This window comes from Mus pahari, chromosome 10, assembly GCF_900095145.1.
Source record: "Mus pahari chromosome 10, PAHARI_EIJ_v1.1, whole genome shotgun sequence".
In the NCBI taxonomy this organism is placed as follows: Eukaryota; Metazoa; Chordata; class Mammalia; order Rodentia; family Muridae; genus Mus; species Mus pahari.
This window is the reverse complement of record NC_034599.1, coordinates 40508695-40536007: the sequence shown is the minus strand read 5'-3', so window position 1 is coordinate 40536007 and position 27313 is coordinate 40508695. Positions and strand designations below refer to the sequence as shown.

At 50.2% G+C, this 27313-nt stretch overlaps 1 protein-coding gene across 3 annotated transcripts; it reads right to left on the bottom strand.

The window, feature by feature from the left end:
* Nucleotides 1-999: 999 nt before the first annotated feature.
* On the bottom strand, nt 1000-26935 carry LOC110327736 (FXYD domain-containing ion transport regulator 6). Of its 3 annotated transcripts, none has more exons than XM_021206918.1 (8): nt 26630-26935; nt 7056-7115; nt 6431-6469; nt 6266-6340; nt 5471-5507; nt 4759-4808; nt 4343-4392; nt 1000-2202 (listed from the first exon to the last, which is right to left on the bottom strand). In XM_021206918.1, exons 2-7 carry the CDS (start codon nt 7108-7110, stop codon nt 4364-4366), a joined length of 285 nt encoding a protein of 94 aa, XP_021062577.1. In that variant the 5' UTR covers nt 7111-7115; nt 26630-26935; the 3' UTR covers nt 1000-2202; nt 4343-4363. The 3 variants fall into 3 exon arrangements, with proteins under 3 accessions (XP_021062577.1, XP_029399361.1, XP_021062578.1); XM_029543501.1 differs by lacking the exon at nt 26630-26935 and adding an exon at nt 7227-7248 and having other exon boundaries at nt 6431-6466; XM_021206919.2 differs by having other exon boundaries at nt 1010-2202; nt 6431-6466; nt 26630-26898.
* Between the last annotated feature and the right edge of the window lie 378 nt (nt 26936-27313).

Sequence of the window (27313 nt, the reverse complement as noted above, 5' to 3'; positions counted from 1 at the left end):
CTTCTAGACTCCTTGCAAAGCCATAGGTACTGTGTTAGGCACATAGTAAAATAATAGTACCCCCTTTTATTGGTGTGATGGAGGAGGTCAGAACTTCTCAATGGACTTCTTTAGAATTCAGTGCTTTGGGTTTAGTGATGGTTGACACAATACCCACAGTCCTTTGTGTGTCTGAGGTCTCTCAGAGTCTCAGTCACCTTTGAGGGATGAAGTCCCTGATGCAGGAGGTCTCCGTGAACAGAGCTCATCGGCTTCCTTGACAAGTCCCCATGTGACCGAGGATATTCTAGCCCCTGCCATCCGTGGCTTGACAATATTCAACTTGTTCCCTGCTTAAGACTCCATCTTTACAGAGCTCAATTAGCAAGACACACCAAGTATAGAAATACACCCAGCAGGTTTGGGAATAGCTAGCAAGAAGATGGAACCCACCTGCTCCCTCAGGCCTGTGTGGCTCAGCTCTGCGGCTGGAAGCAACTGAGAATCCCCAGATGGCTTCTGAGGTTCTATTGAGACCCTGGGCTCTTGGGTTAGAACGAGGCTCTCTAGGAGCGGTGACTCACCCGAGACACACAGGAGTCTGGCAATAGGGCTGTGCACAGGGGTGAGCTGCTACCCTCCAAAGGAACCTGCCTGCAGCTGTGTTTATTTGGCCAACAGTACTTAAGAACAAACCAACCTCCAGGGGAATGTCTCTCTTACTGCCACCATCTCTAACCTCCTGTATCTCTTTTCTACTCCAACTTGTCCTGTGGTGAGAAGAGTCTGAGACCAAGGACCTGTAAAAGGGGAACAAAGGACAAAGTGAAAGGGGGAGGGGGAGAGGAGGTCCAAAGCTGGGCTCTGGAAGCCCCTAGCAAAAGAGGCCTAAACTGCCTGGCACCTCCGGCATCCTCTAGTCTTGACTTTCTCCCTCTGACTGGGGACAGGCTCTCTTGTCCTTTAAGTTCCCTGGGCCCTACAAACCCTCAGACGCTCCGAAGAAAAGGCACTCCGAGCCACTAGGAAACAATGCTGTATTTATTGATTTATTTTTCTGCTGTCAGAGGACACAGATCACAAGACAGAGATCAGCAGTCCCAGGACACAGTGTGGCTTGGTTAGTTTCCAAGGGAACACAAGAGGCAGGTGGGGCAGGCTCTGGTGTGAGTTTCCACTCTGATGACTTTTGACTTGCAGCGGCGTTTTGCATCCAGGCTGCTCATCCCCTGTTGCTCTCTGACCCTCAGCCCCGCTGCCCCTGCACCCTTCCGGCCCTCTCCACTCTGACCCCTGACAGGCGGGGACAAGAAACTGCAAAGTCTTCCAGACCCACACCCACACGGCAGAGAGACAGAGCCATCCCCACCCTTTCCACACACTGCCTGTCCCCTTGACTATCTCCTGCCAGAGACCAGCTTCAGAGAAGGAAGGAGTCCTCTGCTCGGATAAATCGGGCCAGAGATGGAAGTCTTCGAAGCAGGGAAGGTGGATGAAGGCAGGGGGGGGCTCCAGAGCCTACCGGGTTATTGCTCGGAAGATAAGTGAGGAGCTCGTTCCCCAGAGGCAAGAATTTCTGGGTGTTCCCTAAAGGGTGGGGCAGATCGGGACTCTGCAGTGGACACCCTAAAAGGAAAAGGAGCCTTGGAAGGCAGAGCCTGCAGCAAGGCATTCTGACTCTCCAACTGCAAACAGACCTTCTAAACTGGTGGAATCTGGAGTAAGTTTCTTCTGAGAGTCTACAAAGAATAGCAATGAATGTTCTCAGCCCCGGGTCTGCTGGGGACTCCTGCCCCAGGTACAACTAACTCTCCCTCAAGCTTGAATCCAGAAATGGGACTAGGGCTCCTCAGGAACAGAGCAGGCTCCAGAGAGCAAGAGGAGATGGAGGTCACAGGAGGGCACGAGGTGCCGATGGCAGCATGGGAGAGGAAGCACACAGTTCACAGAAACAATGAAATCCACGAACGACCACAGTCAGCAGACACACACAGACACGGCACAGACACGGCACAGACAGGGTCCAGAGCCCGGCTGCAGTGAGAAGGGCTGTGAGTGTTGCATCATTAATATAGGACTGGGGTTAGTGGGGGGCAGGGAGAGGCACAGGGAACACGTGTTCTTGGCTTCTCCTAGGGAAAGGTCTGGTATGAAGTAGCCGGTTTTCTCAAGCCTCGACATCAGTCTCTGAAGCGTCGGGTACCTGGCCTTGGCTTCTGGAGGCTGTGGAGACACAGCATTCACATGACAACCCCAGATCCTTTCTGGTATCCATACCTCTCATCCTCTCCATCTTCAGCATAGTCTCTTTGCCTGTAAATCCCACCAACGGTGTGCTCTTGAAACCCCCAGGGCCAGTGAAGAGCAGGCAAAGCCAAGAGGCAGATGGAGGAGTGTGTGTATGTGTGTGTGTGTGTGTGTATGTGTTCTAAGACTGGAGTTGTTGACAGACCCCTGCATAACAGGTCACTTGTCTTGAAGATATCCATCCCAAAGATGGACGCGTGAGCCCTGCTCTACTGCCCAGAGCTGTCGTGTGGAGATGCAGGCACTGCAAGGAATTAAAACACTATACAGAAACATGGCAGTACTGGTGTCATGGCAGAGGCTAGTGTCCATGATCCAGACAGCTTTTGGGTGGCTTTGGTTCTGAGACAGGGTCCATGTAGCCCAGGCTGACCTCAAACTCACTATTAGCCAGGGTTGACCTTGAACTTGGCAATCTTCCAGCCTCTATCTCCCAGGTATGCACCACTCTGCCTGGCTTCCTTTAACTTACGACTTAAGCTAAAGTTGTGCACTTGGTTGTTACGCCCGATTGTGTGGAATCTGGAGAAGTGAGTCGACAAACTGGCTCTCTTGCCTTTGCACAGCCCAGGGTCTGCCACCCAGGACACAGTTGAGAAGGTATTCCGAGTGACCCTAGCCACAGAGACCTGGATTCAGGTTAGTAGCCCATCTTGTCACTTACTATCTGTGCTGCCATCTTGTCACTATCTGTGCTGGCTAGTTTTCCGTCAACTTGACACAAGCTATAGTCATCTGAGAAGAGGGAGCCTTCACTGGGAAAACGCCTCTATAAGATCAGGCTGTTGGCAGACCCATAAGTCATTTCCTTAACCAGGGATGGATGGGAGAGGGCCCAGCCCATTGTGGGTGGCACCACCCCAGACTGGTGCTCCTAGGTTCTATTTTCTTTTAGCAGACTGAGCAAGCTAGAAGGAGCAAGCCAGTAAGCGATACCCCTCCATGGCCTCTGCATCAGCTCCTGCCTCCAGGTTCCTGCCCTGCTTGAGCTCCTGTCTTGACTTCCTTCAACATGGAGGCTTAGGGAAAATAACCTTTTCCTCCCCAATTTGTTCTTGACCACGTGTTATCACAGCAATAGTAACCCCAGGAGACGATCAGGACGGCTTTCTCTGACTGCAGTCTTTCCTGTTATAAATGGGGCTGGCTCTGTGTGTCCTGCTTCTTCTGGTAGCTCCAGAAGGTTCCTATGCCGCCTGCTGACTGGAAGCTTTGTTCAGTCACCGTGTATGTATTCTCTGGCACACCCTACAGTGAGCAATGGAAGTAACACATAGTGGAGCCCGAGGGCTGAGGACAGTGGAGGTGCAGGGACTGGGAGGGGCACTGGAGAGTTTCATAATGTGTGAGTGTGTGTGTGTGTGTGTGTTATGTGTGTGATATCTGTGTTTGTGTATGTGTGGTATGTTTGATGTGTGTATGCATAGTGTATGTGTATGGTGTGAGTGGGGTGTGTGTGTATATGTGTGGTATGTTTGGTTGTGTATGTATAGTGTGCATGTATATGGTGTATTTGTAGTGTATGGTGTGTGTGTGTGTGTGTGTGCTGTGTGTATAATTTATGGTGTGTGTGTGATATGTGGTGTGTGTGCGTTTGTGTGATGTGTGGTTGTGTGTGTGTTTGTGTGATGTGTGTGTGGTGTTTGTGTGTGGTGTGTGTTTGTGTGCGTGATGTGGTGTGGTGTGTGTGTGTAGGGGGGATGTGTGGTGTGTGTGGGGCTATGTGGGGTGTGTGTGTGTGTGTGTATGTGTGGTGTGTGTATGTGTGTGGTATGATGTGTATATGTGTGGTGTGTATCTGTGGTAGCTGGGACAGTACCGTATGAGCCTGACCCCAAGGCTGGTTGGAAGCTCTGATTCCCTATGCTGTTGTGTTTGGATAAAGGACACCTCTGTGTCTCTGTGACTGAGCAGTCCACAGTTCCTCCCCCGCCTCAGAGCCACGGAAGAGCAAGAAAAATTGAGTGCCATGAAGAAGTCAGCATGATGCCCCTGCCCAGGCTCATTGAAGGCTGTGGTGAGATGGCGGGAAGCCAAGCACAGACAGAGCACCTACCTTCATGCTGGAGGCTGCACCTCAGTTCTCTGCCTTCTGGGGCTCCGCAGCTGGAAGAGAAGGCAGATGGATGGCGTGTGAGGCCCCTCATCATGCTTTCTTATGGTAGGATTGGGGTCACTAAGATGCGGAGCTGGTCACTGTTTACAAGAACTTAGATGATGATAGCCCCCTCATGGGGCTTAGCACACGTGGAAAGGTGGAGCCTGCCTGGCAGGAAGCAGGTGCTCCGCATACAGTGATGCCCCTGTCTGGTGCGGATGAAGTGCTAGTATCACATAGGTACCGGAACCCTTTCCTGGCACCTTGGAGGCATGTCTGCTGAAGCCCAAAGCCGCTCATGGCACCTGGTTCAATCCCTCCCCACCCCCAAGACCATGGGAAGACCCTCCCCCGCAGCCTTTCACAGAGGTTACCGTTCGTAGTGATGAGGTTCTCCACCTGGGCCTCTTCATCACCTGGAGCCCTGTGACAAGCAGAGACACTGTCACTGATGTCCTGGGCAAACCACAGAGTACCCCCATTCTCTGTGGCTAGCCCAGGAACCACAGAGTACCCCCCATTCTCTGTGGCTAGCCCAGGCACCTAATCCTTCCAATCCCACTGAAAGATTCAAACACTCTACCATAAGGGATGCATAAGGTGACTGCAGAACTTATGGGTACCCTTCAGTGTCTGCCCCAAGGTGGGGATTGACTATGCCTGCCACCCAACTCTGGCTTCTGAGGTCCATGGCTACCAAGGCCACTTTAATGAATGGGGTATAACGTATACGGTGTAGAAAGGAAGCCAAACGTCTACACAATGCACAGAGCCTCAGGAAAAGATGAGAAGCAGGGCCCAGTGTCTCTGCCCTGCACCACAGAGCAGCCATCAGCCTCTACCTCTCTCCTAGCCAGCCTCCCTGTCTCCAGGGCCTCTAAACAAGGTTCCAGCACATTCCTACCCAGGAATTTACATCTGAGGCTGCCCCTCCATGTTGTGACCTCTGCTTTGTTCCAAAGCCACTTGGAACCCCCCCCCCCAGATTCATACCCCAGCTCCCCACGTTCTCTTTCCGAGGCAGAAGAACACCCACGGGGTTCACTCCACAGACCTCTCCCTGTCCCACAGCCTCAGCACCCTTACCTGGGCTTCTGATTGAAACTGCACTTGCACCTGCGACCTGAAACACAAAGAAACCATCCAAGGTCACGACTCCAGCCTCAGCTCAAGGTCAGGCTCCAGGCCTGGACACAGAAGACCTACTGTGAGTCCGTACAGGCCAAAGGCACTGTGAGACACGGGCAGTGCTGCCCAAAGCAAGCCTGGGAAACCCCCTGCTCCTCCCCAAACCCGCCCCCGCCCCCGCCAGTTGGGTCTGGATATCTAATCCTCACTGGGGGCTGTTTGTGGGATGGGGGAATCTTTGGGAGGTGGGGCCGAGTTAACCAAAGTGGGTTGTTGGGGCAGGTCTGGGAGGTGGTAGCCACTTGTGGTTATATGCTGAGCTTTCTGCTTCCTGGTCTGTCTCAATGTGAACAAGCCACATGTGTCTGCTATCACAGGCCAAGCTACTCCACTGCCTTCCCATTATGATGAACTTTGCCCTTTCATACCACGAGCAAAAAAAGTACACTCAACGCCACAGCTCGTGTTGGGGAAATGCACAGGGACACATCCCTAGGAGCACGGCAAGAACAGCATCTGACTCCTGGGATGGCGAACCCCCTGCCCTATGGATGCAGTCTGTTGTTCTTGGCTGTGTCTGGTCTCACCTGCATTCTCTGGGCATGCCTTCCTTGTTTTCCTGAGCGCGTACTACATGCCAGCCCTGTATTGATCCTGGAGAGGCAAGACTGCCTTCTCCTGTCCCACAGACAGAATGGCTTGTATACCGTCCCCCATCTGTCTAGCAGCCGTAGAGAGAAGGGACACACTTACTTAGGATGAGAAGTATCCCAACGGAGAAGAGGACCACAGCAAACACCAATCCCCCAATCCTCAGGGTCTGGTAGTCTGCAAAGGGACCAGAGGTGAGAGGTGGGAGAGAGGCACGCCTACACCTCCCGGATGGGGCCACACCCCGGGGCTGCTGAGCTCACTCACCGTAATAGAAGGGATCCTTTTCTTTCTCATTCTCAGCTGCTGGGAAAGATGTGACATGGTCAAGAGGGAGACAGCCATGCTTCCTGTGACTTCTCACCTGCCCCACAACCTCCAGTCCCCACCCAAGAGTCCTCGTGAAGGGGGCTCACTGGGCAGAGATACTTGAGGTCATGGAAGATGGGCTAGCTGGGCTTGGGGTCCTTGCCTGAGCCAGAACCTTTGGGTCCTGGGCTCACATCATGCCTTTCATTTCCTCCAAAAGACCAGGTCTACTATCATCTAGTGACAATGGGGGAAACTGAGGTCAAGAAGCGGGGGAGGCTTGTGACTTGCATATAAAGTCAGGATGGGTTAATTACAGTCTAGGCTACAATTCCACAGGAGCCCAAGGTACCTGGAGAGATTTAGAGAAAGATAGCTGAGCCCTTATGGGGAACAGTGGGAGGGGGCGTGCAGGGGGGCCCCTGAACTAGGATCTGTTTTCCTCTGCTGACAGTAAGAGCCCGTGACCAGATGTAAAGTGGCCTAAGATCTCTCAACCCTAATGTCTGAAAGGGCCAGAACCTTCTGCCGAAAAGGGCTGTGTCTGCCAGTTTGGCACAGCAAGGCCCTAAATGACACTTACCACTCGCCAGGACCACAGGGGCCAGCAAGCTGCAGAGGACCAGCACCGTCTCCATGGTGTCTGGGGGTAAAGAAGGAAGACATTACTCCAGGGACAGAGGACCTTCCTCGGTAAACTGTCACCCTGATGGGGGCTCATCCCAGCCTGAACTGTGCGGGGAGCCTGTGTGACCTGAGATTGCTTGAAATCTCCGGGACCGATGCCACCTTATCAGGCTCTCACCAGACTCTCAGAGCTCTGTGTGGCCAATTCTATTAACTCAGATGAGTCAGGCCACTTAACAGGCACTGTGCTAGGTCCACACTGCAGGCCTGGAACGGAAGCTTGCTGATAGTAAATGCCCTTCACAGAGGGAGTGGCAGGGCCCCGGTCAGATGACGGCTCAGGGACTCATTAGCGTGGGGCTTCTGGGCTTGAAGCCTTGCCTTCCCGAGGGCTTTGGAGATGTCTCACCAGTGTCCTCCTTCCGGGCCACCTCTGCCTCATTATGATGTGGGGCCCTGGGCCCAGCTCCCATAGTCAACAGCCCGTCAGAAAGTATTTTTTTAAAGATATGTTTCTATTGTATGTGTGAGTGTGTGTCTATGTACGCATGTGTGCAGGTGTCCTTGGAGGCTAGTCACCACATCTCCTCGAGCTGGAGTTACAGGCAGTTGAGGGCTGTCTGATATGGGTGCTGGGAACCAAACTTGAGTCCCCTGGGAGAGCAGTAAGCATCCTAAGCACTGAGCCATCTCTCCAGCCCCTAGGAAGTGTTTTTCTATCAGGCGATGGGTGGAGGACTCTTTGTGCTCCCCAAATGCTATCACACACCCTGATGCCCATATCTGATCTTGGGTGTCCTTCCTGTTGTTTCCTGTTTTCTCAGCTTCCCCTAGAGGCCCCCATCTCCCAAAGGTGATAACTGCGTTAAAGGCAATCTGGATAGGGGGTTCTGAGCATCAACCCGTCTCTCCTTCCATGGAAGTCACTGAGCCCTCTACTTGGATCTCACCAATTTCTGGTGATGAAGTGGGGGACTCCGATGGGACACACCAGGGACATGTATCAGTAGGGTTACACACTTGTCACTCTCAGACTCAGAAGAGTAATACAGAGTGAGAAGCAAGAAGAACCTAAATCAGGAGCGCCCAAAGCTGCTTAATTTTTTCCACGCAGGGTAAGACAGGCCGCAGCCTGAACCTGTCTAGAATGACCTGGCCCACGCTCAAGTCTAACAAGCGACCCTGCTGCCATCCACCAATCAGACACCAGGGGGCAGCAGAGCTTCATCCATGACCATTTCCAGCCAGAGTCCTGTAGGTGTCAAATAATCGCCTGCTGTTGTGAACATGCACCTTGCTCTTCTTAAAACTATGTATACTTGACCCAGATATCCAATAACATTGCTCAGTGTGATTCTGTACATTTGTAAGCGTTTGGGTGTCTGAGCAGGCACATGCTCTTGCATGGCAGCCACGTCAGACGTCTCCCTCACACACTCTGTACTTTATCTTTTGAGGCAGAGCCCAGAGCTGACAGATTCTGATTCAAAGAGGCTGGCGGGTGGCTGACTGGCTGGCTGGCTGGCTGGCAAATTCCAGCCATCCTCTAAACTCCCCACCTTCTCAATACAGAGACTGCTCTTAGGTGCCACTCCACATAAGCTCTGGGGATCAAACTCGGGCCCTCATGCTGACTGACTGAGTCTTCTCCCAACCCCTAATATAGCTTTAAAAAACTATAATATTTACAGGCCCCCGGACCTGCCTTAATCAACATTGTACTGAAGATTTATCTATACTATTACACAGAACCGCCGTTAATTCATGTTTAACACCTGGCATTTCATTCTGAAGGCAAACTATTGTGTACTGATCCATTCTCTTGTTAATGGACATCTGGTGTCTTTAACCTGGCATTGCTAACTCTATGTGACATGGTTATAAATAGTAACATGCATACTGACAAGGCCACACATAAAATTGAGAGGTTTTTAACAATTTAGAACAACCAGTCTCAAGAGGAACTGTTTATACTGCAGATCGGGGTGGGGGTGGGGGAACATTCATTCTTGGACACCAGAAAACATAACAATAAAAACGACACTTACAGTGCATTAAGTACTGTCCTGCTTAGTTTCCTTTTAAAGGGAATACGGCTTGGCCCCTTGGCCGGTCTCACCCTGCAGCCAGGAAACGGTGGCCATGAGTGAGAATGACTTGGAGACCCCGGCTTGGGTGGCAAACATGTCAGTGTTGCACAGTTAATCACTCGTCACCGGGTCATTTCCCTATCATCTGGTCAGTGTGATGTCATTGATCTGCCACTTCCCATCCTGATCAGCATTGACATTATTATATGTCCTGATTTTGGTTAATGTCGAGGCATAAAATGTGGCGTTAATCTGGTCACTTAGCATTGGGCATCTGACATTTCCGTTTCTTCACGGGTGATAGGACGTTCATATCTTTTTCCTGTTTCAAATCATTTTTTTCCGATCTTGACATTAAACCTCAGTTATTGAGTATTCCAATATAATATTTCCTCTCAGCCTGTGACTTATCTTTCTACTTAAGAACTTTTTTTCACATTTCATTTACTCACACTGTGTGTGTGTGTGTGTGTGTGTGTGTGTGTGTGTGTCACAGCAGGTGTATAGAGGTCAGATGACATCTTGGGGGAGGTGGTTCTCGCCTATCACTGGCATCATGGGGTGGAACCCCGGGGTCAGGCCTGGTGGTAGACCTGGAGCTCCTGAGCTGTCTTGCTGGCTCTGTCTTTACTTTTAAAAATTGCCCTCCAGTGCACGGCACGTCTCAGTTCTAATATGATGATCTATGTGTCTTATTTAAGACATTCCTTCACACTGGCAGGCCACGTTAAAGGTTTGTTTGCATTTTGGGTTTGGTCTTAGGAGTCTGGATTTAAGAGCCCCTCCGTCAGCATCTGGGGGAGTGTCCGGAACCACAGGCATGCACCATCGAGCCCAGCTACACTCAAAAATTGTATTCCTCTTGGAACTGAGGTGTGAGGTAGGGGTCTGAATCTTTCTTTTCTCCCATTCTGATAACCAGATGTCCCAGAACCACTTGGGACTGCCAGCCACTTCTTGTGGTGTTCCATATTGCCACAAGTCTGGTTTCTACTTGGCTGTGTGGTTATCTCCCAGCCTCCTCTTTGGATGTATTGGTTAATTTGTCTCCATAATACTCTCCTTAACTTTCTTTTTTCTTTTCTTTTTTTTTTCTTTCAAGATTTATTTATTATTATATCTAAGTACACTGTAGCTGTCTTCAGACGCACCAGAAGAGGGCATCAGATCTCATTACGGATGGTTGTGAGCCACCATGTGGTTGCTGAAATTTGAACTCAGGACCTTTGGAAAAGCAGTCAGTGCTCTTAACCGCTGAGCCATCTCTCCAGCCCCTCTCCTTAACTTTCTATGGATTCAATTGCTTTTTGTCAACTGTGGTCTGAAGTTATTAAACGAGAAGTTTCAGAAATAAATGATGCATACAGTTTATAGCACATGGATCATGGTAAAACCTCTCATTGTCCCAATCCATCCTGACAAAGAACATGAACCTTCTGGTCCAACGTATCTGCACTGTATGTGCTGCCCCTACCCCTGCCTGCCCACTCCCCCCCCCCCGCCAGTCACTTAGAAGCATCTCTTTTCTTTTTGGCACAACTGTTGTGTATCACTGTCCTTGTGTTTAGGTAACCCTCTAACATAACAGACACAGACTCAAAAAAAAAAAAAAAAAAAAAAACCTGTAAGGTGATTGGTGATTCTTCAGGCAAGAAAATAAAAGATACACTGGGGAAAAGCCATATTTAAGAATTGTTTTTATGTAACTGCTCTACATATTGCTGTTAAGCTCTTACTGTGCCTAGCTTACACATTAAAACATTATCATAAGTAGATGAGAAAACAGTATACTTAGTGTTGAATCCTAGTTGGTTTCAGATGTCAGTCATCTCCGTGGTCTTAGGATGTATTACCTGTGGACTATAGTAACGCATTAAATCCCATATCTCTGTTACTACAGCTTTTTAATAATCCTGTTGGGTTGTAAGAGAGTCTTCCATCTCCTTCTCCGCATCCTTTAAAACTATGTCAGTCTTCCGGACATATACTCGAACACAGGAGTGTTTTGCTCAACGTCACTTAAAACTTTATGATTTTCATAAGAACTGTCATGTACCTACCTGGAGGGATTGGGTGAAACTGGCATGTTCCTGATTCCAATTCCTCAAGTGTCATAAATCTTTTAATTTTCCAGGGCCTTGTCAATAGTCTCTCGTGAAATGTCATGATACCTTCACATAGCTGTATGATCCATTGGTACATTGAAAATGATATTGTTATTCTAAACATTAACGTATTGTGTTGTATGGAGCAAAACAATTGGTTTTTATCTATTGGTCTTAAATACAGTAATCCATCTCTCACTTCTAATAACTTACCTGTATGCCCTTGGGTTTTCTCTGTACACAGACTTTGCAAATGGTCTTTCTAATTAGCACACAGATTGTTTCTATCTCTGTTTTAGTGTACTGACCATGTCAGTGAAAGGCGGTAGAGAAACAATGATTACACATACATGTGCACACACGTGCACACACAGACAAATTTGTTTTGAATTACTCATGACTAGCTTCAAATGGAGTCCTAAGGTTTTGAGGATTCCGCTTTAACACTGGGCTCCCAAGACACTCACTTTGCAATAATTACGAATAAGTAAGTGATGTCTACATCCTGCCTTGCATGCATCCTACTTTGTCTTCCTAGACTATGGCTCTGATATGTGCTGGGCATCCTTATTGCGTTCCACAAATCATCACGCTGCCCATTCTGATTTTCTACTTCCTTGCTTTTCTGTGCTGCATGCTGGGTAATTGTTTCAGAATTATTTCGTCTCTCCCTCTAACTGTGTTTAATCTGCTGTTTCATTCATCCACTTAATTTCCTATTTCAATGATTGTATTATTCCTGTACGTTCTAGTTGGCTCCTTTTCTAACAGCTTGGTTATTTCATTAGTCTTCCTTGCCCACTCATCTGCATGATCTCCCGTTTCCTTTCAACATTGTCTTCACAGTTATTTCATCTTCTGTATCTTTTAACTTCAAAAATCCTGAATTCTCTGCTTTTGTTTGGTTTTGTTTGTTTGTTTCCTTGTTTTGTTTTTCAAGACAGGGTTTCTCTGTGTAGCCCTGGCCTTGAGCCCTGGAACTCACTCCGTAGACCAGACTGGCCTTGAACTCAGAGACCTGACTGCCTCTGCCTCCCAAGTGCTGGGATTAAAGGCTCTTGATACCACTGCCATTGCTAGACCTTCCTTCAAAATCCTGAATTCCTAGGAGCATAAATTGTTTTGTGGCATCTGTGGTTTTTAAACAGTGATTCGGCTTCTCTTGGTTCCCTCCTAGTGCACACATGTGCATGTGTGCATGCACACATACGCACGCACATGCACACACTACCTTAGTTTAGTAGTCTTAGGCTGTGAGCTCCAATTTGTTATATTTTAATCTGTGGGAAATTCTGAGGATTCGTTTTCCTTTTCCCATGGGGACTGAGAGTGGCCAACGCCAACCTAAGACCAGATTAGCTTCTCTCGAGTGTTCTCAGCTTAATGAAGAAGTCATGGGCTTGGGTCCTACTCCCGCTGGTTCAGTGCTTATTGGCCTCCGGTAGGCAGCGACGGATGCCGACTGCCATTCACTCTCAGCAGCTCTGCTTCAATTTAGTTCACACTTTACATAATCATGCTACTCTGATTTCATAGGATCTTAGTTGGGAGATTTCCTTCAGTTCTAGAGTTTTAGGTGTCGTTGGGTATGCAGGGAGGAGTGACTGGTAGGGAAGCATCTTTCTTCCTTCATGTGCGGCAGGCCAAGCCCTGTGACAACAAAGCTGAAATCATCAGGTTACAGTAGAAAATTTTCTCAATCACATAAGGAGGGAACTAAGTTATATGTACCTGCTGTGTGTAAAGTCCTCCTCCTTCCCTTCCTTCCCTTTTGTCAAATGTATTGCTACTCCCGGATCCAGTTCCATCTCACATTCCACAGTTAAATTATATCTGGGCCTCGGTCAGAGGAGACCAGATCCAAAAGCAGTCTGAAAGGAGAACGGAACTGACATTCAAAGCTCTCAACTGTGGCTCATGTGTACAATCCCAACACTAGCAAGCTGAGGCAAGAGGATTCCCATGAGTTCTAGGCCAGGCCAGGATTCATAGAGAGACCCCATCTCATACTTAAAAATAAAACCAATTCTTAGGGACCTTCATGCGGACACCGGGTCATAGGTGCCAGGAGAAGGATGGACAGTCTGGGCTTCTCAGTCAGGAATTACTGGGCAGGCAGAGCCCTTCCTGGAGAAGAAAAGACCCATCCGTATCAAGGACTACAGACTACCAGGTATAGTGACCATCCATCCACTCGGTTACTCCTGAGAACCTTCAACAGTCTGTTCCACAGATGCTCAGCTCGGGGTAATCCCACAGTTAAATCCTCCCCGGGGACAGGAATTCTAGATCTGCAGGGGACAGGTAAATGATCAAGGTTTTGACCAGGGAGAGACACAGGCTTTTGAGAACAAAGATCCTGCTATTATCCGTAAGGAGAGAACAACAGGAGAGCTGAAAGGGCCCTGGGGGGTGGGGGTGGGGCTGACACTTCAGCCAAACCCTGAGAGCAGCTGTGATCTCCATAGACAAGGGTGGGGGAGAGAGCATCGAGAGGGAGCCATGGAAAGAAGGGGCCATAAACAACACCCATTCCAGGTTCAACTTAAAGTTGAATCCCGTGACACTTCACGCAACAGTGGCTGTCTGCAGGGTCCACCTAGAAGGCATCAGAATGAGGCTGGGTCCACTAGTATATGACATAGGAAGGGACTGTGACACCAGCCCACCAAGTGTTTTCATTTCTAGTGCCAGACACCTTCCAAAACAGTGAATAATCCAGTCTGGGTAACGTGTGATGGGTGGGTAGGGAGAACGCCGATAAGATGGCTGGCATCAGACTATAGAGACTCGCGAATGCCAAGCTCTGGAGTCAAGACCTGTCCTTGGATTCCAAAGCAAACATCTGCGATCAAGTTGCAGAGTGCTGAAAGAGACACTATCATACAATTGAGAAGTAGTCGAGTCTCTATCCTCCAAGCTGCTGGCAGGGCCTGGTCTACACCAGCAGTTCCTCTCAGCCTGAGTCTCCTCCAAGGCTGCCTCTTGGCACGTGGACCACTTTGAAAGATTGCGTCGGTGGTGCAGCTGGCACTGTCTGGGAGCGCAGTGGCCAGCTACATACACGGAGCCTTTGAGGGGGACACAGATGCCTTTGTTTCTGTTAACGAAGGAATTCTATCCTGACCTCTCCTCTCTCCATGGTAAGACCCTGGCTTCTCCTGACATTCCTGTCTCTGCATTCCTTTCTGCTTCCTTACAGGGGAGGAACTGGGCAGCCTGGAGCTCAGCTGAGGTTGGAGGACATAGATGAGGTAGCATAAGAATCTCATTCTAGGCCCAGAGTTTAGGGAAGAATGGAAGGAGAGAGGAATATTCAGGTAAGGGAATAAGCCACACAGAAGAGAATAGGGCCAGGAGGAAGGCTTAAGATTGTTCTCTAAGTCTCAACATGCATATTAAAATGTCTTGTTTTGGTCCTGGACCCCTGCTTAGAGCCCTGAGGACCTGGCTGGCTGGGACAGGGAACCTAAGAAGTCATTGCTGCTGGAGCTGATGATTCTATTATGTCATCACGGTTGGAGCTGAGGATTCTATTACATCATTACTGTTGGACATCATCACTGCTGGAGTTGAGGACTCCATTACATCATCACTGCTGGAATTGAGGATTCCATTACATCATCACTGCTGGAGTTGAGGACTCCATTACATCATCACTGCTGGAGTTGAGGACTGCATTACATCATTGCTGCTGGAGTTGAGAACTCCATCACATCTTATTAATCTGGTCACCACTGCTCTAGACCATTCTGTTAGATCTCTCACAGTGTGAGGAAGAGTTCCACCTCCTTTCCATGGTCCACTCTGTCCACGCCCAGGGACACACTGTGGCTGACCACAGCCGTTCTGTGTTAGTCTCCTCTCCCGCTATACCGCTGTTTGCACAGGCATCCACTGCATGTGCGGCGAAGGCAATCAGAAGAATCCTCCAGCGATTATCTTTCCATACTGAGTCACATAATTTCACTTAATTGCTGGGTAAAACCCACTCAGAAAGAGAAGCCACCAGTTGATGATACAGCAACATGCTATATTACTTCTGAGGTATACCAGAATGCCTGGTACTATTGTGATATAATTTGACAACCATCTTTCTTTACTAGGCAGAAGTTCCAAATGACATGAATTTTCCTCACCCTACCTGCAGACCCTCGTTTCCCTTGTACTGGGCCTGCTTGCCTTCCTGCAGGCTCAACCCTGGGCTAGACAATGTACCCTAGGATCACCACAGCCTGCTTGAATACCTCAGTAAGATGACAAGCAGGCGTACCCAAGAAGGGGTAGCCTTCAAAGGGCCACGGAATGCCTGAGCACTGTGGCCTGGCCTCACAGGTTACCTGGACTGTTATTAAGAGACCACGGGACATGGTTTAGCTTATTGTATCTCCATGTCTTTCAACAGAGAATGTGGCATCTCAGCAGGCCGGGCTGGGATATAACGAGGCAAGCATCTGCCTTTAATTTTGGAAAGCCTAGGTCCAATGAGAGAGAGACCTGATTCAGCTGCCAGTCAGGGGCAAGGAGGGCCTGGCTCAAGAATCCATGCCTCTGGCCCTGCCAGCCGATTTGATGCACTGAGGTTGGGAACAGCCAGCCCTGTGTCAGGGGAGGGTGGGCAGTACCCGATAGGTCCTGGAGGCAGCCTGACAGGCGCCACGGCAGGGCAATGAGAGGCAGAAGGGAAGCAGCTGACAGGCCCCGTCGACTGGAAAATGAGCTTGGGTTAGAGCTGCAAAGGGGGGAAGGGGCAAAGCGGGTGTTGCTGGCTTCTGGGACAGCGAGAGAAGGAGCTGGTCCAGAAAGCACCTCAGAGATACAACTTAGCCCCTAGCTCACTCCCACAGAGGAGCAAGGCTGAGAAGGCCTTAAGGGAGCAGACCCCAGCCTGGCAGTTCTGGTTCATACAAGCAGAGCAGGCCATCCCCCAGTTCCTTCCTAACAGTGACTTCTACCGTCTCAGGAAATGTAAGGCCTTCAAGTCTTGGCTAGAATGTCTGGCTAGCCTGTCCACCGCTTCAGCCTGTCTTGGCTTCTTTGTTGTCTTCAGTAGCTTGGCCTTGCACTATTTACAGCTATGATATTTGACGGTCGCTCGGCCCAGCCCACACACACTATGCAGCCAGAGTTCTGGCAAAGGCCAGTTCCCATCATCCCCTCACTCCCTTGTGGGATGAGAAGAGGCCTTCTCAAGGCCCTGAGTCAGCATCACACACATTTGACAGGGAGAGAAACTGGGCGCAGAAAACGAGTGAGGGCTGGATTCTACACTTCCACCTTGCCCTGTCTGCCTCTCCATTAGTGGAGAAAGAGTACTGTTCCTGCCGTGAGTAGGCTGTGCTGGTGGGGAGCCAGCCCCACATTTGAGTTCCCAGATCACACAGGAGCGTTCCTATGCCCACAGTGGGCTACCTGCCCTGTGGTTCTATGAGGGACCCACATCCCCCTGCCACGTGTCACTCTCCTTGCTCCCTCCCCCCACCCCACATCCAGCAGGCTAAGACTCCGAGACCTAACTGATGAACTCCACAGGAAAGGGCCCCCCCCCCCCCCCCGCTTCCCCCAGCCAAGCTCCCAGCACCTCCAGCTTCATCCATATTCACACGAGAGGGTGAGAGGGACAGCAGAATGCAGGCTGTCTGCCAGCTCACCCCAAGTGGGAACCGAGAGCTGTTTGCTTGTGAGAGCTCTTTTAAAAAGAAAGAAAGAAAGAAAGAAAGAAAGAAAGAAAGAAAGAAAGAAAGAAAGAAAGAAAGAAAGAAAGAAAGAAAGAAAGAAAGAAAGAAAGAAAGAAAGAAAGAAAGAAAGAAAGAAAGAAAAAACAGATTACAGGCCGATGCAGTTCATTAGGCGAGGGTGGGAGTGTGGGGTGGGCAGTGCAGAGTCAGTTGATCCGTCCTGTCCACTTCTCAAGGCTGTACGAAAGGGCAAGTGAGATAACACGTGGGAAAGGTTTTTGAAAACAGCCGAGCTCTGTGGCAGCAATATGCAATATTTATCAGATGCCCATGCCATGCAAGGGTGGCGCTACACAGCTTACAATCCTTCAACAGTCCTGGGAGCGGCCACCATGATGAGCATCACCAATAGGCCAACTGAGGAGGAAAAGGTGTGGTTACTTTCCAAAAGACCTAGAGGTCAGATTCAGTCCCAAGTACCCTGACCCGCAAGTCCCCATGGGGAACCACTCAGCTCTCCTCTATCTGCCACTCAGGACCTGTGTCTCAAAAGCAACTGGAGGTCTGGGATCCTTTCCTCCTGCAACTATAAGAGGTGACGGCAATATGGTCTCAGGTCTATGAGAATGGATGCTGTGGCCTTTGAGTGGGCACAGTTGCTGTCTTGTCTCCATGGCCACTCTTACCACAGCTATCTCCTCCTGGGAGGGAGCCTGACCCCCTTTGCCCTTGGCCAGTTGTCTATTGAAGGCTGCCCCTCACAGTCTCACAGGTAGTCAAAAAGAAAAAGTAGGGGACTTCAACGTCCCCTTGCTACCTGAGATGTCAGAATCAAGGAAGAGACAGAAAAGCCCGGTGATGAGATGCAGGGCTGGAGGTATGGTGTGCACGAGCGCACGTGCATCTGTGCATGTGTGTGTGTGTGAGAGGGGGGGGGGGTTATCCAGGAAAAAGAAGTTGGAACTGAGGCTAGCCCAGGGACAGTGTCCCCATCAGAAACTGAGCCAGAAAGTGGACAGGAAGCACAGAGGGAGAAGCAGACGGCAGAGACTAAATCTACGTATAAGGAAACTCCAGGTCTCCACATCCTCTTCCTCCCCCTCAGGGTCACACCAGGCTGCCCAGCCACCTCTGCTGTGTCCCTGGCTCCCTGGTTACCAGGATAATCCAAAGAGCAGAGAAAAGAAAACACACCAGAGTAGAGCCTACACAGGGAAAGTCAACAGGCAGCTGCTGTGTCTGGGAGAAGCATCTCACATTGTTCCCTGGCAGAAGGGCAGGGTAAGGGACAACCATGCCCCAACCCTGGAGGTCCTCAGACACCTCTCTAGCAGCAAGGCCATCTTCTTCTGTTCCAAAAGTCCTTCAGAAAGACTAGCTTCTGCAAGGGACATTTCAATGTGTGCCTAAGTTGCCTCAATCAGGACACGTTCACTCCTCTAAGATCTGGGGCTATTCCTCGGGTGTCACTGGTCCTCCTATTTCCTTGGGCTCAAGGAGCTTGTTGCATGAGATCAGAGACTCTTAGCCTTAAGCTGAAACTGGACCATGTCCCCAACAAGCTGTAGTGGTTACTGCTCATTGGAGCTCAGCTCACAGCTGATACCAAGAAAAGCAACAGCCCAGCAATTGGTAGCTTTCCACTAGGGGTACAAAGCTACTTACTGATCACCTTGTGTTCCTTCTGGTGAGAATATTAAGACATGGGGCTAAAATGAAGGTGTCTTCTTCCACAATATCAAACTTACAAAGTCAATACATCTATTTGTGAATGAGAAATCCTTCTGATGCTAACAGCAGCTAATGCCTTAGCCCAGGGTATAGTCAGATTGATTTCTGTATGGCTGAGATACAGAGAATCATTGTGGAAGAGGCTGTGATTTCATAAAGAACATCAGCTTGATCACTCTAATACCCATGGCCACCTAACTGTTCTCCAGATACCTCCCTTGTCAGCAAGAGTTCTGCACCAAGCAAGAGAGACATACAGCCTCTGCCAGATGGAGCTATGATCTGACCATGCTCTTAGGCTGCCCGCTCCCTCCCTGACTCCAGGCCGGTTGTATGTCTCAGGTGCAGTCACCTTGAGAGAATCTTTAAGTCTGTCCCCTAGATTGTAGACCTTTGGGCCGGTACAACAGCCTGCCTCCTTCTGCAGCTGTTGTGTACATCTTTAACCTTCTCCTGCCTCTCATTCACAGACTTGCAAGACTCTGGTGTTGAGATGGCCAGGGAAAATAGACTGATGTGTTAGGATGTCTGCTGTGAGTAGAGGGAGCAGAGCTCTAGTAACAGGTGCCAACTGTGTTGCTGGAGCATGAATGGGGAAAGAGGCAGTGCTTTTGATATGACATGACATGATGACAGTGATTCCTTACCTGTGATCTTTCTTCCCCAAACCCATGCCCCAGTCTAATGATGAGAAAACACTACCCAATTCCCAAGAGCAGAACATCCTACCCGACCTGTGCTCCTTACAGATGCAACAGTCATCAAAACAAAGATACATTGTCACAGTCAAAAAGAGCACAAGAAGTCATGATAACTAGATGCAACATGGTCTTGGGAGGTGACTCCTAGGACAGAAAGAGGATATTGGTTGGGTAAGAACTGCACAGGGTGTCAACTTTAGTTTATAATGTATCAACTGTAGTTGGAGTGCAGTAGAGACTGTGGCACACTAAAGTAATATATTGACTTTTTTAGTGTATTTTATTTGTACACAGAAGCTGTGTGCAGACAAAGAAGGTATGGAGGCCTGTGCTGTCCACCCAAGTTTTCTGTATATCTAAAACTGTTCCAAAAGAAAAAGTCTGTTCAATATTGAATAATCAAATTAGTCCTCCATCTCTATTCATTCGTAGCTCCTCAGCTCACTGTCTTGGCACACTGCAGAACACAGGTGTTCGCATGCCACATGCTTCTGCAATAGGCAGGGCATAGCTGGTTCACTGCCACAGAGCCAAGAGCCAAGGCTTTTTTTTTTTTTTTTTNGGGTTTCTCTGTGTAGCCCTGGCTGTCCTGGAACTCACTCTGTAGACCAGGCTGGCCTCGAACTCAGAAATCTGCCTGCCTCTGCCTCCCGAGTGCTGGCTCAGCCAAGGCTTTTAAAGCTGCCTTTTACAGCAACTGTTTTTGGTTGGGATCAGAGGCCATTGATAGTTCTGTGGCCTATTTGCTTGACCTATATTTCAAAAACACATTGAATAAACAGTTAAACATCAATTCTTCAGTTTAAGAGCCAGGCTTGAAATGATTGTAGTATCTCTGTAGACTGCTCCCCTCCCCCAGCACTCCAGAGTGGAGCCGATCAGGAGATGGACTCAAAGCTGGCAAGGGGAAGGAAAGGGTAGAGGGTGGTGGCTTTCCGAAAGACCTGGAATCCTGATGGCTTGAGTGACTTTGTCTTGAATTCCTTGTGGTGTGCAGAAGGCAGCTGGGCAGCCTAAGGATGGGGCAGTTAATCATTTCGCTTTGTGACTGGGTCTTCATGACTGGCAAGGGTCCAGTAACTGGGGGTTCTTCTCAACCATGCCTCCTTCATAGAATAGGGGGACCCCTGGGTCTCCAAGACTCAAAAATCTTTCTCTAAGAGCCCAGTCCCAAATCCAGTGGGTTGTGCAGGCCAGAGGCCACAGTCCTGCCTCACACAGCACTTGTTGCTTTAGGAACCTTTGCCTTTAACCTGGAGTCACTACTGGGAGAGAAGACACTGGCCACAGAAGGAACAATGAGAGCAGACCTGGGAAAGAAACCAGGCTTCTTCTGAGAAAGGGAAACACGTCACCAACTTCACACCTGATTTCTACATGTCCTCCTAGAGAGACTCCATGCTAGCCTAATAGCAGGGGCCTGGGGCTTATGGCCCCTTCACTGTCACTACTGAGGCAGTCTTCAATGTATTAGCCTACCCAATGCACAGAGGAATAGGGATGTCATAGCCAACTCATACCCAGGCACCTGACATGCACTGCTCAGCATGAGTCAGGGAGCCAGGCCCTAGCATCCCACCTAGGGCCCTGCATCCAGTTCCAGCAAGTCTAAGTAACCAGTTGCATTACACAGAAGTCATGGGCTGAGTGCTTGGCCAGGCACAAAAGAGATCACCCCCTCCTGGGTCTGCGCATGCACACGTGTACATGCGTGTAACACACACACACACACACACATTCACAGAGGCCAGAGAGCAGTCCCAGTAGCAAAGACAGTCCTGAAGTCTGCACCAGGCCAGGGACCAAAACCAGTCCCATGCCACCCTTCTCACTAGCAGATCACATTCCAGGGCATTGGCATCCTCCCTCCGCTAGCTGCCCACTTCTGGAAGCCCATCTCTGGTCTTCACGGCTCCGCCCACAGTCTTCATGGATTCTTATTCTTTCCCAGGTATGGGAGGGAGAAATGAAGGTCGCTTGGGTCTAGATACCCAGAGTGCACGGAGCTTAAGGGTCTCTGACTTGACCCAATTTGTCCCTTCCCTTCTTACCTTGTGCCTTTGTTGGCCGATTCCCAGAGTGCCACAGCTCGTGTGTGTGTGTGTGTGTGTGTGTGTGTGTGTGTGTGTGTGTGTGTTGTAATTAGTTAACTGACACTTCAGCATTGCTGTCTCTTTAAGTAGTCACAACCCACCCTATGCTCAGAACAAACACCTGAGATTCTCAATGGTGTATTTTAAGCATTCTGAGGCATTTCATCACACATCCCCCAACGCCAGGCCTTCATTTCTTCATCTCTGCCATCTGGGTCTCGTCAAGCCCCAAAATGGAGCAGTGAATCAGCTCACTCTTGTTAACTTCAGCCTTTTGACGTCTTCCAGACTACAAAGGAAGAGACATTCCAAGACCATGCATGGGAAGAAAGGAATGGGCTGGGTGGGAACAAGGGCAGGATGGCTCCTCTATGGGCTCACTGGACTTCCTCCAGGTGACCTTATCTTTAAAGGGGCGGGGATAGAATGTGGGAGTGTCCAAAACGCTGAGTAGGAATTAGAAAGAGCTTCTTGGAGGAATGATCACCAGAGAGGAGACAGAACAGTGATGTCATCCTAAGGACAGCAAGATGGAGTCATCACCAACGTCATTCAACTGCTTTACAGAGCTCACCCCACCCATCTCCAAACTCATTGGACATATAAAGATAAAAAATAAAAGGAAGCCTCAGAATGGGTGTACAAAGACTGCCCCCCCCCTCCACAGGCAGGAACAGTGCATGTTCTAGAAAGTCCCAAGGGCTTAGGGTTGGCACCTGGAGGCCCCGAGGGGTTAAGACCACGCACCTGTCATTACTCAGCGATAGACAGCCACACACAGGGGCTTTGACAAGACCAGACTGGAGCTGAGAGATCCACAGACGACGCTGAGAGGACAGAAGTTAATAGGCCATTGCGGGGGCGAGAGACGGCTGCTGGGGAAAGTGAGAAGGTGTGTGGAAACGTGCAAGCCCCTGTCTAAGTGTCAGGGAGAGAGGGCTATGTGTGTGTAAGGAAGGGGCTGCTCACAGAAGTGTGAGTGTGCTTGTCGGTGAGTCGAGGAGCCCTCCTGTGGAGGAAGAGGGCCACGAGGAGGATTACGGGGTCTTCCCAGAGGAAGACAGAGGAGAGGTAAGCAGACAGGGGGAGGGACAGCCCAAATCATTAGGTCTGCCTCAGCAGGAATGAGAAAGGATGACTCCACAGCTCTACAGTCCACAGGGTTCTGAGAAACCCACAGGGACTACCATACCGGAGGGACTTGGCATTTGTTAAAAGTGTCAATGAGTAAAGCCGAGGGCTGGCTTTCCTCTGGAGCTGTGGAGGACAGGAATGTCACCACGACTCCAAATAGATCTCCTTGGTCTCCTCTCTGACCCTTTCTACCCAAACCACAGTTCTTGACTGGGCAGAGACATTCCTCCAGTCCCAACCCGATCCGTGGAGCTCAAACCTCTTCCTCCCCGGCCAGACATCTCATGACAGATGTTTTCCTACGTTGTTTCCAAGCTGGCTTTATATTTCACAGGTCAGAATTCCTCTCCAGCCCCATTTTAAAACAGAAAAGATGCGGCTAAACCGGCTCCGAGATTCTGTCTTGGTCAGAGAGGTCCAGCTTCTTTTTAAAGACAGAGATCCAAGATGAGGGGTTGTTCTTGACAAGACCCTCTAAACCATCCAGACGTCTTCAAAGACCAGCCACTGCTGGTCCTGACTTCCCACTCTGCAGAGCCAGCCCCTTAGGCCCCTTAAGCCTTTCAGGCCCATGTGTGTCCTAGCAGAACAGACAGGTGACTCTTGTCCAGGAAGAGTCCCTCCCCCATCCAGCCCATGAAAAGCATAGCTGACCTTGGCTTCTCAGCCATTGCCCGGTCAGTGGTGAAAGAAAAGCTTTGTCCAGAGTGGCCAGACAGTCCCTTTCCAGCTCACTTTAGCCACACCCCACCCCAACCCCTCACATACATTGCTACCTAAGAGGAAATCGGTCGTTTTCAAGATTCTAGAATCCACACACATTTAAAGGAAGGACGTGGCTTGGAAATCATAACTAAATCCCCCATGGACCAATCTGGAAACAAATGCCTAAGATCTTGGAGGCCTCAGGTTACTTGAGCACAGACCAAGCCATTTTTAGGTTGCACCAAGAGACCTGTGGTGTATCCAACAGGATATTTGTGGAATAAATGCATTTGCTCTTGGGGAGCACAGCGCTCAGGTGTGAGCCAAGGAGCTAGAACCTGGCTTTTTGTGGGCCCTGTGACTTCTGCTTTCCCAGGGCATTCCAGAAAGGGCAGGTGGCCCCTCCTATTAGACAGTGATCTTTGGTAGATGGTGATCCTAGGGGCTACCTGGCACTATCTGCACCCAGATGTTAGTCTCTTGCATTCTACAGGGAGAGAGAGTGGAGGGTGGGGAATGTGTGCTCTGATTCATGGAGGAAGAGAATTTAGGTAGCTACATGGGTTAATTTCCCAAAGGCTGTGGGGGGGAGGGGCCAAGGTTCAAGAAATTGCCCTTCTCACCTCTCCTGGCCACATCTTTCAACACACCTACAAGGTCACTTTGGAAGGGACATCCCAGCTTCCAAAGGATTGATAGCCACCAAGGAAAGAGGTACAGGCCGAGCAGCGTGGAATCTAAGATCTTGCCTAAGGAGGTCGGCCTCTGCCACCGCTGCTTATGGGGCTTTGACTCAGTTTCCCCACCCACATCCTGACCTGATTCTCAGGCTCTGAGGTCAGGGACTGTGTCTTCTTCCTCACAGTCATGTTCCCAGAAGTTAGCAACCAGTAGGTGCTCAAAACCACTCAATCACTGAACAACATGGGTTCTCCATCAGTCCAAAGGTCAAATGGAACCCAGAGGGGAACTCTTCCCTCAAGTCCCAGCCACCTGAGGACCTGAGGACAAGTCTTGACAGTGTCCCGGCAACGCTGCAGCTCTTGGCTTACTCTCCCAGAGGCATGAAAATGACTGGAGGAACAAGCAAGAGGCAGGAAAACCCGGGGCTGAGGTAGACCAGAACTCCACACACAGCTGAGAACCCTGATGGGCATTTCTTTGGCTCTTCTCTCTCCCTCTCTCTGTCTCTCTTTCACTCTGTGTCACTGTCTCCTCTCTCTGTCTCTCTCTCCTTCTTTCTGTCTCTGCTTCTCTCTCTCTCTCTCTCTCTCTCTCTCTCTCTCTCTCTCTCTCTCTCTCTCTCTCTCACACACACGCACACGCACACGCGCGCACACACACACATCTTTGATCCCTGTTCCTTCTCTCTGCCCTCTTGTGTTCTCATAACAGGCTTCCCTCCCCTCCACAGAGCCTCCTCTGGCCAGAAAGGACCACGGGGGTCAAAGAAGGAAGAACACAGCCCTAAGAGACTTAAATCCTGGTTTGTGCCCAGCCCTGGCCCTGGAGTCTGGCACCTAGCAGAGGGGTTTCTCTACTAGGGAGGTCTGGGAGCTTTTCTTTTGCTTTTTTCTGCAAGGTCCCTGGGAGATGGGAGAGGTTCCCTTCTGGGCTTCTCCTTCTTTATGCTCTGAGTCTCCAGAATAAGGCTGAAGAGGAAGGAAAGCGCTCTGTCTGCTTAGCCTCACCCAGCCTGGTGTGTGTCTGTGTCTGTGTGCATGCGTATGTGTGCATGCGTGTGTATGTGTCGGTTTGTGTTACAGGTGGAGTCCCTGCACGGACACACGGAGGACTGAGTGTAAGTAGCGTGCATTTGGTACAGTTACTGTGTATGTGGGATGGGGTGCAGGTAGTATATTTGGTGTGGGTGTTATATGTGTGTGGTGTAATTGGTGTGTATGTGGTGTGTAGGGTGTGTGATATATTTGCCGTTTATGTGGTGTGCTGTGCATTTGGTGTCTTTGGCTTTATGTGTTGTGGTTTCATGATGTGTTACTTGGTGTTCATGTGATATAAATGTGTATGTTATGTGTGTCCATTACGGCTGTGAGGAGTGACAGGCATGTGAGGCTGTGAAGATATTGTGTGTAATGTGTGAGCACTTGTGTTTGTGGTGCTTGTGGTGGTGGGATGGGTAAAGGGCCAGGCAGTTTAGAAAGGGAGGCAGACTTAGAGTGTCCTCCTTTAGAAAGCAAAGGGTAACCAGTATCTAAGCAACCATATTGGGGGGAGGGGAGGCAATTGGAGGTGAGGAATGGGCAGAAATCGGAGGGAGGTTGAACTGGAGGGGTTTCCATGGCAACCATGAGACAGGTCACATGCAAAAGGCCAAGTTGGAAAACAGATACACACATTCATACATCTACAATATGAGGGCAGCCAGAACACTAGAGCCAAGGGTCCTTGAGATGCCCACTGGTCCCTCTACAAAGGTAGAAATCCCAATTCCAGTAGCGCGGGAAGACAGGTTAGACAAAGACAGGGGGTACATTGGTGGAGCCAAGCCTCCAGCCACCACAACCTCTGGGTCTGGAGGCTGGTGGCAGCTTGGGTGGGTCCGTATTTCCAACCTGACTGCTCCTGGGAGCAGACGCCCAGAGACCCAGTCTCTCAACCAACTCTACAGGAAAGCCCTGGGCAGACATAAAGCGGGGAGGCTCCGCCAGGGCCAGCCCCGGTGGGGAACGATGGGGATAGGGTACTAGCAGCCCTGGAAAGAAAATCGAGCTGGACAGACCAAAAGAAGGCAATGCAGTCAGATGAATCCCCTCACCCTCGAACCCCAACGCCGTCTACAGGGCCTCTTCGCCACTCCCGGAGCCCACGCCCACGCCCACACCCCACAAGCACCAAGCCAGCAAATTTTCATTTTGTGTGGTTCATGTGTCCACATTCACATCCAGCTACATTCTCGGGTCCTCGCATCTCCATTCCCCGCAGGGTCTCCCGCTTCCGAGTAACAAAGGGAAGCTCCCCTGTTAAAGGGTCCTCTTATCCTTCTTCTGGAGCTCCTGATGCAAGCTCAGGGCAGCCTCGAAAGCATTTTCCAGCCATAAGCATCGCCCACCGCCATTGCCTGCAACCCCATCCTGGGATCCTTAGCCTTCGGAAGCTCATCTACTTGTTTACATCTCCAAATCCGTTTCCCGCCGCCCAGGCAGGGACCTGGGCACACACCCACTGAAACAAACAAGACTCGGAGGAACCTGGCGCTAGAGTGACGGGTCCCCACCCTAGCCTCCTCCACTCGGAAGAAGGCGCCAACTTTGCCCACCTCCCTTGCTGCTCACCTAGGCGTTGGGTCCCTTCCGAGCGGATCCCAGGAGAACGAGGAGAGTCCCAGCAGCCGGGAGTGGCGCGCTGGGGGCAGGGTGGTGGGCGCGGCTTGCAGCTTTCCCGCCTCCCAGAAGGGGCTGACTAGCTGGGCTCCCTGGTCACCCTCGTCCGCTGGCTTCTGGGTCCCCTCGCAGACCCCTGTGATGTCGCCCGCGCCCTCCTCTCTGCGAGCTCTTCGCAAAGGGAAGTGAGGCTTGAAGAAGCAACAGGAGACGCGCGCGGAGGAGGCGCCCAGCGCCGGAGCGGATTTGCCAGCAGCTGTTGCTTTTTGATCCCCCCCCCCCTTTAGCGAGGGTAGGAAATGAGCCAGACCAACACCGTGACAGGGCTGGTTTTTTCGGAAATAGGGAAATCAGGGGAGAGAGTCAGAAAAAAATAGGAAACAACGGAGCATCTGCCACCTGCAACCTGCGTTCTTTGGCTGTGTTCGCAATTAGCATGAATGGGAGCCAGAGTTAGGTGGAAACTGGTGGGCTGTGGTGACAAGACCCTCACATGAACCAGGGTTTTGCTGCCCAGGAGCCCGTTTTCAAGACACCCATCACCAACCCTAACTCCAGAAGGCTTTAAGAGTAGCTCTCCCCAGCCTAGTCACTAAGAGTAAAAATTCGAGATGACAAATTAATTTGAAGATTTAC